At 36.6% G+C, this 12185-nt stretch overlaps 1 protein-coding gene across 3 annotated transcripts; it reads left to right on the forward strand.

The window, feature by feature from the left end:
* The first annotated feature begins 976 nt into the window (after nt 1–976).
* si:ch211-67e16.4 (uncharacterized) lies at nt 977–12121 on the forward strand. Of its 3 annotated transcripts, XM_056754664.1 has the most exons (6): nt 977–1669; nt 2425–2853; nt 6832–6888; nt 6968–7167; nt 7286–7445; nt 7620–8306. In XM_056754664.1, exons 1-6 carry the CDS (start codon nt 1159–1161, stop codon nt 7718–7720), a joined length of 1458 nt encoding a protein of 485 aa, XP_056610642.1. In that variant the 5' UTR covers nt 977–1158; the 3' UTR covers nt 7721–8306. The 3 variants fall into 3 exon arrangements, with proteins under 3 accessions (XP_056610642.1, XP_056610641.1, XP_056610643.1); XM_056754663.1 differs by lacking the exons at nt 6832–6888; nt 6968–7167; nt 7286–7445; nt 7620–8306 and adding an exon at nt 9045–12121; XM_056754665.1 differs by lacking the exons at nt 6832–6888; nt 6968–7167; nt 7286–7445; nt 7620–8306 and adding an exon at nt 5046–6824.
* Nucleotides 12122–12185: the final 64 nt, after the last annotated feature.

Below are 12185 nucleotides of genomic sequence, written 5' to 3' on the forward strand. Positions count from 1 at the left end.
TGTAAATAACTTGTAAAACATCTAGCAACTACAACGTTTACACATTTGGCAAGTAAGTGCAATCCCTGGGGTTGAACCCATGACCCTGGGGCCAGGCTATAACCACTGAGCAACAGTAAAGCTATACTAGTATAACTGCGTGCAATGCCATAGTTTATTTAAAGTTACAATATGAGCATGTAAAGTGGCTCTCAAATAATCAGTTTGCATTATTTATTATAATGCTTTATCTTCAAGACTACTGGAATTATAACATCCAAAACCATCCTTTGCCTATAGAATTTGTCAAATGTACGCTTGCCATTTTATCACTTCCTTTATTGAAGGCCTAGGCCTATTAAATACCATCAAAGATTGACAAAAATAATTAAGTCAAGTGACTTGAATTTAGTACTGTACCGTACAGTAATGTTTCTTTTTAATCTTATAGCGATTTAGGTTTTAGGACTGGATACAGGAAGGCGTTGGGGTGGAGTCCATGGAGTGAATTTTCAAGGGGGTTAGAAGCCCCACCTTAAAATGTAAAGGATTTCGATTTTTTATTGATGAAATGGTGGCCAAACGATATTTCACATTCACATACATACTGTAAATGAAGTGTAAAAATGTCTCCCAGTGAATCTTGGCCCTTTCCTGCACTTGTTTTGCTACACTGATCAAACCTCGAAGCAAAGTGTTACCTTTAAAGACGACAACACACATTGTTCCCCCAAATCTTTAACATCGGCAAAACTTCTATTTTGCAGAAAACTGTAACCTGTGGAAAACGCATGTTTGTTGTCACTGACTAATATCACTCAAACCACAAACCACTTCCAGTCTCTTCGCGTTAACATCTTTGGCATAGCCCGCATATTTTTCAGCTGACCTTGTTTTATTTTTTTTAGTTGTTACACGGTTTTCCCATCAAACGTGAGCAAAAAGTGCACTACGCATTCCTCACGGTATGAACCGGAAGTGCTTCCAGCCCCGTCCGTGTTGTTGTCATCATACGGCCAATGGCGCGCGGTGCCTGGGCATTTGTCTAGAAAAAAGGCCATTTGGACACAAATATACTCTACCGTCGGCCGATTAAAAGACACTTTATTAACCGCAGGCGTGTCGTGTACTCAGCCGATCAGATCTCCGTCGATCGACAGTCCGATCTGCGCGTTTAAAATGGATGTCAATCTGACCATCTCTCTGATGCGCGGTCAGATGGGCGCCGTCATCGAGAAAGCGGTAAACGTGGCGGTGGAGACGGTTTTAGGAGAGATGATCCGGGTGGTCGGTCTCAAGTTTGAGGAGATCAAGCGCGAGATGACCGTCAAAGAGAAGGAGAACGAGAACATCAGGAAGATGTTGGACACGTCCCGCTCTCAGATGAAAACAATGCGCAAGTATATTACTCTCCTGTCGTCGAAAGACCAGAACAGAGTGTATCAGGGTGATGGAGCTGTGACACTACCGGGGGTGATGTGCAGAAAAGGACCAACGAGCACCTTGTCAACGTGTTCAAAACCCCCAAACCCTTGTACCAGACCTAGAATTATCGAACCTGCCCCTGTTAGTGGACCCTCGTGGGTCAGACAGCAGATGCACATGCCCAAAGCTCCAAATGTGGTTCATGAGCCAATAAGAAGTGAGAATTTCCATACTGAGGAGATCCATGGATCTTCAGGTCATAAAGGTATGAAGCATCCCAGGCTTTCGATAAACAGATGGGTCCTTCCTGTTATGCACTTTATTGTGAGCTCTATAACCTTTTCTGAACGTTCAGGGAACGTATTAAACTTCACTGAGCGGAACCTTCAAAAAAGCATCAAAATAATTGAATCCAAAAACTTTATTGAGCGGGACATGTAAAAAAAACATTGGCCTACTGCTTTATAACAGGGATGACCCGTGTATTTACTATATTTTGGAATAGGTTGTGGTCATAAACAAACAGCACAGTGATTTACACTTAAAACAACACGTATATTATACACAAAAAGGGTTTGTCTTGCGATGATGTATTCATATTTACGCAGCATGGAAACGTTAGATTGTGGTGGTGGATGTTATGCCAATATATTTGCCGTTAAAAATGTAGGCATCATCTCAACACTGTAAAACAGAAAATCAGATCCGGACTCAAATTTTATGCTGTTATGACTGGTAACCTCAACATTTTTGAGTTGGCGCAGCTGATGTTTCCAGTTTTTACACAAGTAGATGAAATGTACCAAATTTAAACTGAGCTAAGTGAAAAATTTAGACGAGATGTAGAGGTTTAAAAAACCTACAGTGAAATTTATGTTTTGTACATTTAAGAATCGCTGTTGCCACAATTGAAATTTGCAGTTGTGCCTATTGAAAAATAATAATAATAATAATGTTTGTTATGATACATGTAATGTTTGAGATCGTATAATATGAAAGTGACTAATATTGTTTCAATAGGTAATTCAAGCGGACAGCTGGTGGACAGTCAAGAACTTCTATCTGAGACCAGTGATCCAATATGGGGTCCAAACCCTTTGACCTCTCCAGAGGCCGAGCACACAGACATGGCGGACACCAGTGTCCTCTCAACACCCATCATGACCGAAGAACCATCCCAAACTGCCACCTCCATGACCTTCGGTGCACCTTCGCTAAAGATCAAACAGGAGGAGGCTGAGGTGGAGATTGTCTGTGTGAAGGATGAACACTCAGAGGCAGCCAATTTACCCAAGTTTGAATTTTCCAACCATGATCTTCACCAACAAATGGGGGAACCTGAGCTTGGGGTCCCACTCGATTTACCCGGATCCTTTCAGGGTCTTCAGTGTCCAGGAACTACAGGAGAATTTACTATCCCATCCTTCATCGGTGTGGACCCATCCACCTGTAAGTATAAGATTTAAGATTTTTTTTCAACTCAATGCTCATAATCTCTAAATAAAAGCTGATGTTCTTTCTGTAACTCTGGTGTTACTGGATAGAATTGCAAAAATACTAATTGTCATCAGACAGATACATTATAACAACTATTCATATCATGAACAATCAGAATATAGTCTTCACTTAAACTCACGTCATTGGTTGAGCAGCTGTTGGTGTGTATAGATGGTCTCTGGTTCCTTAATTCCTCAAACAGAAAGGTACTTTGGATGTTTAAGGTTTCATTTAGAGAAAAAAGGTTCTTCTTGGGTATTGTGAAGCATCTTTATTTTTAAGAGTGTAGTTGACTTATTATGCTTTAATATCTTTTTTAGGCAATTATAAACATATAGACATAAGTAATGCCTTTTCTGGTGCTTCTAAACCCTAGTTATAACATGACCAGTATTGCGTTATGACGTCATACCTGTGTATAGACCACTTTCAGACCATATTTAGACGTAAATATAAACAAGACTGGTCTAGAAGCACTTCCTTTCCCAGTTTTTTAACACAACACAAACGTTAGTACAACATTTAGAACTGATTACTGAAATGTTAAACATCTTCATCAACTTATTATACATATACAGTACATTATGCGTACGTTATACAAGGCTCCAGACTGCATGGTCGCATATTTTACAAGTACTGCGACCTGCAAATTTGGAATTTCTTCTAGTTGTTATTTCATGTGGAAAGACGAGTAGAACGCAAGCCCACCATCAGTGCAGGCTGTAGACATCTGCACATGTCACTGATGTTACGCTGCTGTCACGGACGCGATCAATCCATGTCCTCATTGACAAGTTTACACACAACGTGAGTGCATTACTATGAGTGACAGATTTTTTGAGCCAGAGGACGAATGATTTGATATGTGCGACATTTAAAACAAAACTAACTGCAGAGGAGTTCAGGAAGCGTCATTTATCTGTGGATTAATTGAGACAGCGGTGGATCATTTCAAATCCGTTCACAGCAAGAACGAACGACAGGCGAATGCTCTTAAGTTTTCTCTGACGTTATATTTACAATGTTGTGTGAAAATGAGGAAAAGTGTCCTTAATACACAATAAAATCTTAGTTGTAGGAATGTATCAACACGAGACCTTTCATTTTGCTATAATGTGTAACACCGTAACAATTAAATATATATCTTTTTTGACAAACACAATTTTTGTTGGTTCAAATAAATTCAAATTACAGTCTCTCTATTCAGCACCAATCAATAAGAAAGCTTCTCTGTAGACTCTAGAAATTTATATTGAAAGTAATTGAGGAAATTAATTTCTTTGCAGTTCTCTGCTGACTTTTTGAAGCCTAGAATCAGAAAAATTAACAAGAAGCTTTTACAGAACATTCCAGATAACAATCAATGTAACCCATCAAAACATGATGGCAAAAATCACAAAACAATTCCATTGTTTCAAAAATCTCTGCAATGACATTTTATGGTGTTTATGGTGTAAACAGACAATGAACAATAAGGGACTGTTGAAAAAAATACCATTAGGGACTGTTGAAAGAGCAAACTGCCCATAGAAAAAACAGTTTGTCAGTCTAGCTAGTTGTGAAGACATAATCACTACGGCTTGAAAAAAAACTGGAAAAGTGTTACTGGAACTGTGAAAACGTTTTGTTTTCCGTTTACAGTCCAGTGAAACGTTCCCTTGTTTTGTTGCCCTAATAAATTCACTGAGAATAACCTGCAGATACTGATTTTTTTTCCACAAATGTCTCCGTGTCAAGCATTGATCTGGACAAAGTTTGTTATTTTCTTTTTGGGGAGTAATCATCATGATTATATTTTCTTGTTTTCTTGCCCCCAAATTTTCATTTCTTAATACAAAAGAAATGGAATATTTGATACTACAATGGCATTTCAAAAGTTATTTTTACTCCGTTTACTTTTAATCCTCGAAACATTTTTGAATGTTACAGAACTGAATGTTCAATGCAGATTCAGAATTTTTTTTTAAGCATCTATCTGTATTGAATGTCAGCGGAGTCTATGACAAAAGGATGATATCAATATACGAATAACTTAAAAAAACGCTGAAATGCCGTTTGAATGTGCATAAGGTCATGCTCAGTTTTAAAAGCATCTTTGATTCGGAGAAGCTGAGCAGGTCCTCATATTGGATTCCTTTTTACAGACACTGTAAAGGAAAAAACAACCGCTGAGAGACAGAGAGAGTACAGGGCGAGAAGGGACGCTGATCCTGTACGCAGGGAAAAGTACCTCAGGAGTGAGCGAGAGAGATGGAGAAGGAATATTGAGGCAGGGAAAAAGAAGAGAATCATTGACCTGTGCGAGAAGGCTCAGAGGTGGAGACGCAAGAAGTGGAGGGAGGCAAAAGAACGTCAAAGAACAAAGAACCATTTCGGGCCCTCCTGAATCCGGTGTTTCTGCAGCCCTGAAGGGGACCACAGACAGACTCATAAGTCAAGATCAGGACATCCCAAAATCTTGGCAATTTCTCAGGGCGCTTAAAAAGATCAACGTAATCCTAAAAGTGAGGTGGTTGATGAAGCCCTCTAGAGGATGCTTACCAGCGGTATCACCCAATAGCGAGGGTCCGCCAGGTGGCAACTTGCAGAAACGTTACGTGTAGAAATGTAGATTGCACATAACTTTTTTTGTGTCAACTCCCAACATTTCAGCCTTATAGAAGACACTGGCACCCATGACAGATCTGGCTAATCCAGTTGACATGATCTCCAGAACTTCTTGACAGATCCTCAATCTTTTGATCATAAAGAATCTGTTTCGTCTTTCTGTTTTTATTCTGGTGTTCTGCTACAGTTTTAAGTCTTTCTTCCAAAGGACCACCGTTCTTCCTTAAAACATTTCAACTAGCTAATCCTATGAATTGTTCAAAAATTGCAGACAAATGAATTGTGAACCGTTTTAAATAAAGAATATTGAATAAATAGATAAATAAATAATGCATTCATTGATTGTGTTATATATTTCACAAAAATGCAGTACCTTCAACCCTGTAAAATGACATTCAACCCTGTTACATTGTTTTGCATAACTGTGTATATTCACTGTATCAGAAGCAGTCAGTGAATTATAATATTTTTGCCCTATATTACAGAAACAATCTGATCTAATGTTGAGCACTAAACTTTGCATGAAATTTAAAGATTTTTCTTAAACGGATGCACCCATTCTTGGGCATGGAGCAAAAATACAAAATTGATTGATTGATACCGAATTGATACCGAATTAGATTTAATAAAAAAAATCAACGAGGCGGTGAGATTTTTTTTGAAGCATTGCCTTCATCATGATTGGGATTACAAGAGTCGTGCTTCAACACGAAAAGGTGAGTTTAGCTGCTTTACTAAAATCCTGAATGTCAACTGTTTGTCACAGACATTTAATTCGAATAATATTCATGATTTCAAGATTTTTCCTTTTTAACCCATTACAGAATTTTGAAATCTTAACATTTTGCATTGTGTCATAAGCTAAATTACGTTAATAAATATGTAATTAAATTATGTTGGTATGTGTAAATGTAACAGGGTTGATGTTGACAGGGTTGTTAGAGTAGTAGGATTTGTCTTACTGACAACTCTTCAGGTTATGGTATTATTTAAGTAAGAAATATGGTAACAGGGTTAACAAATCTAAAGAAAATCTACTGCTGCTTAATTTCTGTGTTGTGTTTTAGATTTTTTTATCAAAATATACTTTGCTAACAAGGAGATATAAAAACACATTAGAGCAATGTAAGAAGGGTTTAAAATGTGAGTACAAGTCTTTAAAACTTTAAAGACATTATCGTATCTTTAAATAATAGTTTATTTGACGTTTTTAAAAGTCGCCTTCAACTGCCAATATTTGTTCTACTTTTCTATTTTATGCTTTCCTAAAATGTGTCTATTTGATCTCACCAAGCATTATAACACGTGCATGTTGTTTTGTAGCTCTTTCTGATGTGGGAGATCTGATTCCTGAGAGTTTCGATACCGATGGATGTACACGTAAGTTTTAAGACTTCACTTTTACAAATATATCAAATTATTAATTTTTAAACAAACTAAATGGACTATGGTGTTGCAGCTGTAGAAAAGACAATTCTAGAGTTACAAGGAGAGATGGGTTCAAAAATCAATCACCTGACGGCATTGGTTCAGTCTCTAATGGGCAACACACCTCAGATCGGAGAAGATGAAGAGGATTTCGTCTTCCCTGTGATGTCAATGGAGGATCTTGACAGATTGGAGCACAAACTTAAGGATAGGGGAATGATGCAGAAGTTGGTAAGACTTATTTAATTTGTTGAAACTATTTATAAATGATCAACTCAAGCAGTGACCAGGATGTCAGATCAACAAAAGCATATTTAGAAAAAGTAATTTTGTTTTAAATTTGTTTTAGGTGAAGAGATTGTCTAATAGTGGGGGACAAACTATGAGAAAAACCATATGGCGAATTTGCACCAAAGTTTTCGCCACCAGTGTTGCCAAACAGCTCAACTGGTGTGGGAGGGGAGACAAGCGAGGCTTACGAAAAACAAACATCGGAGAACTGATAATAGGTACGTCCTAAATGAATGAAATCATTTTATTGACAGATATATAGTAGAGATTATTTTTCGAGTCATGTTCTTAATAAACTTAATATTACAATCAATACAATGTTAGTTTCCTTTCTTCAGATTGTTGGTCTGTTTCCTGATAAAGTATTTTTTATTTATTTTTTAAACCTGCAGCTGCTGCTATAAGAAACAAAGCCCTTCTCACTCCCACAGAAGCAGAAGCAGAGAAATGTATAAAAGATTACCTGCGGTACGCCCCAGGGAGGCCCACCTGATCGCCCGTAAAAAAAATAAAATGTTTTTACAGTATTACAAATTGCCTATGAAAATATGACAGTTTTTGTATTTTAGAACATTGACAGTTTTAAAAAATGTTCAATTCTTTACTTGTGTATTTAATTTTTACTTGTTTGTCAAAAGTATTACCATGTAGTTTTAGGTCAACATGAAAGTTTAATGGAACATGTATACTATACTGTATGTACTGTAACTTGTCGGTCGTTTTACTATTTCTATCATCTATTCATCATAGTTATTGTTATATTATAGATCATTTGTCTGGAAATGTTTATTTTTTACTCTATGCACATCCTGTTATTTTAAAACAAGTCCGTTTTAGAATAAAATTTCATTTTTAAAGTGGAAACCTTATAGCAAACATGTGAAACGGCTGCAAATCCTCAGTGTTGGTAAAAAGTACGTTTAACGGACAAATACTGTATATACTATATTATACTCTTAAGCCCTGTAAGTTTTTACTTTTTTAATCATCTATTCAATATTATGTTATTGAATATTTGTTTGTATTTCATGCATGTTCTTGCACATGACCTTATATTGGTTCAAATAAAAAAATCATTCTGGAAATGTTGACTTCTTTATTCTGTGTAGAGTAAAATATCATTTTGAAAAGTAGAAACCACAACCGTGTGAAACAGATGCAAATCCTCAGTGTTTTCAAAAAGAAATCCGATGTGACCTGAAAACATTGTTAAAGGTGCTTGAGGTTACGTGTTATCACGAAACTCAAAGCGGATGTGACATAGAAACGAGCATATAGCTTGACTAGAAGTACTGACAATGTCACAATTTTGTTTTGGAAAAAGCTGACAAACAAAAGTGCAAACCCGCATTCAAAACTGCTTCATTTACGGAATCTTAACTGATCTGCCAATTTCATGTAATGTTTTTTAAACCAACTAAGTTTTTCCGATAAAACTTATTTGACGTCATTATGAAATGATGTAATAAATAATGTGGTGGAGGTTGTCAGTTTTTTTGCCTTTCAAATTGAATAACCAAACTATTTTCCAAAATAAACATCTCACGTCATTTATTCAACCTCATATGGTCCAAAATGACCCTTTTTTTCTTTGGAACATAAAAGATGATATTTTAAGTAATATCTCAGTGGTTTTGTGTCCATACAATGGAAGTCAATTAAACTGATGTTTTTTTGTCACCAACATTCTTCAAAATATCTTCCTTGTTCTGCTAAAGGAAATTCTTGAAATGACACTAGGATAAGTGAATGACTGACTCATTTCGGGGTGAACTAACACCTAATAACCCAATGCTCTTTTCTCTGCCCACATTTAGATGATGACTCCCAGCTCTCTGTGGCGGGGGTCCAAAAACAGGTTCGTCCGAGGCGCAAGGACTTGAACCTGTATGAAGAATTTAAACGCAGCCGAACTCAGTTGAGAGGACGTAATGCGAACCGAGGCCTTAACGCAAACAGACGACGCGAACTGGATCAAACCCTACCTCAGGCTCTGCTAGCAGACCTGGTGAGGGAGAGGAGGGAGAAAACCCGCCTTCGAGTGGCCCGCTGGCGAGCCAAACGCAAATTACAAGCATGTTTGATGGCCTCTCAGGCTGCACAGTTCAGCGGGGCTCCTGTGCAGGGAACACCCGCCCAGCGCGGTGGTCTGATGTCCACCCGGAGACGGGGCGGGGCGACAGCGCAGCGGGGTGGCGTTGCGTTCAGAAGGGGAATCTCTGAGACGGGAACTTATAACGTACTTTTGCAGCTTGGACCGAGCACTTCACAGTCACACAGCTACAGTGAAGATCGGATGCTGCCTGGCTCCACAGGTCCATGTCAACACAAAATGTCTGGACCGGGAACAATGTACCAATGATACGGTGTGCAGAAGCAGGGTGTAGAGAAGTGATGTCCAATCTTGGTGATGGAGGGGTCAATGTCCTGCAAAGTTTAGCTGTTGTTATACACACCTGCACCAGTGAATCCAAGTCTTTGGGATTCGTTTTTACAGGCAGATGTGTTTAAAGAAACAGTTTAACCAAAAATGAAAATTCTGTCACCTGCTCATGTTGTTCCAAATCTGTTTAAAATTCTTTGTTCTGATGAACAGATTTGCAAGAATTTTGTAACCAAACAGTTCTTGGCCACCGATTGACTACCATATAGGAAAAATTGCCACAAAATAAGATGAAGAATACACTGCAATTTTACAGAATGTTTCCTGTTATTTTTTTACCAATTTTCCACGTAAAATGTAAAAACAGAATTTTACCGTTTTTATTTACAGAAGACTGTATTCCCTGTACTTTAAAGGGAAAACCTGTTACTTTGCAGTTTAATTCCGTTTTTATACGATATTTATTTTTTTACAGTATTATTTTTAAAATACTTTCAAAAACTATAAAATAACAGATAAAGGCAACACCTTTACAAGAATAATGGGGAAAAACATTCAATATACATCCTTACTTCCTATAATTTTACAGGAAAAATATATATTTTACAGTATATTCAAGTGCGGTCATTTTTTTACAGTGCAGAAAACAGTTCTGGGGCACTTTTGATTACCATTTTTTCTACTGTGGTAGTCAGTGGTGGTGGCCAAGAGCTGTTTGGTAACAAGCATTCTTACAAATATCTTCCTCTGTGTTCATCAGAACAAAAAAAATGAGACTTATTTGGAACGACTCGAGCTTGAGTTAATGAAGGCAGAACATTTATTTTGGGTGAACTATCCCTTTGATGTTGGGGCTAGGGGACACCTAGGGGACAGTTAGTAAAAGGGACTGCGAATTTTAATGACGGTTGTAGGTACATTTTCCAAAACGTTTGCGCTGATCTCTGCACACATTAGAAATACACAGACACATTAAGATAACCCATTTGTGAGATCTAGAGCATGATGATAACCTCATCCTGCGATACATCAGGTTTTTTCTGAAAAAACCTCAGTACATTTTAATCGCATTGATCCAAAATCATTTGGGTAACAGGATACTTTCAACGACTGTGATGCACATAAACCATTACATTCAGCTTGATCAGCTGAACTTAATGAAAATTACCTTATTTACCTATTAAGATTTTTTAATAACATTGACTCAACGGATTTTACACCATATTTAACTTGGAATAATTACTATATTATGGTAGTTATGTTGGTTCTTGTTTACTTCAATTATGATTTGAGAAAAGCCAGCATAAATGCAGCATTATAAAGACCCTGGACTGCAAGATGGTAGCAGATGGTGTGATAAACAATTTACCTTATTCTTTTTTAGTGGCCTTTTTTCTAAAAGTTGTCATAGGTGGGTATAATAACCTGACGGTTGCATTTTGTTAATAGTCAATATTGCTGAATGCCAGTGCTCAGTGTTATATGTGCTGTATTAACAGATTATCGTGTTAGATTTTTACCAGACTGGTGGAGTTTAATGTGTGAAGTTAATTTAGTTCTTAAATTTCAACAAACAAGTTGGAGTTTGTAATGTTTTTCTAAAAGATGTTTATTAATTAAGACTGGAATTAGTTTTTAGAGAGCAAAATTTAAACCAAGAGGATTTATTTATATCAGACATTTTGGTGACACGTTATAATCAGGTTCCATTTGTTATCATTAGTTCACTAAATTAGTTCACGTGAATTTCCACAGCATATATTTGTCCTAGTACCTCAACTTATACTATTTAAAATCAGAAAAAATAGATATATTTGTATTGCTTTGTACTGTGATAATGAATGAGACCTTATTGTAGTGTTAATCACTTTCAAACAAACATTACATAAAGTGCATATAAGGATCTGATAACTCTATTCTATGCTTTGCTAATTACAAAACATCAACCATCAAAGAGTACATTTAAATGTTTTATCTATAAATCAAAAGTACATTAACATTTTTTGAATGACTTAAACATAGACATTAGTTTGAGAATATGAACAAAGCATATAAGGAACAGTAAAACCTTTACAAAGGTTATACGATCGAGCTCACTTGTTAATGTAATTGTATTTATGAAAATGTTAATTTTGAGTTGTCATCATTTCAAATGTCTGCAGGTTTAAAGGGATAGTTCACCCAAAAATGAAAATTCTGCCATAAATACAATGCGGATGAGAGCGGTTTGGTTACTGACATTCTTCCAAATATCTTTACTTGTGTCAGGCGAAACAAAGATATTTATACAGATTTGGAACATTCTGAGGGTGAGTGGCCTAAATGATGACAAATTAAAATTTTTGGATGAACTACCCCTTTAATATAGTTTACACAATTTAAATATTAACAAACATTTGCTTCCTGGAGTTTCAATGTTCTGTGTCTAGTGTTTTTATGTTGTGTAAACGTTATTAAACTCTTAATGTTAAACTATCATATTGAGTAATGGATTGTTTCTAAAAAATCCCAACTAACCTGTGTCTTTACACATAAGCTTTAGTTGAAAAAACAACATCAAAAAGAATTGAAAATG

Source organism: Triplophysa dalaica, chromosome 8 (assembly GCF_015846415.1).
Source record: "Triplophysa dalaica isolate WHDGS20190420 chromosome 8, ASM1584641v1, whole genome shotgun sequence".
Lineage (NCBI taxonomy): Eukaryota > Metazoa > Chordata > Actinopteri > Cypriniformes > Nemacheilidae > Triplophysa > Triplophysa dalaica.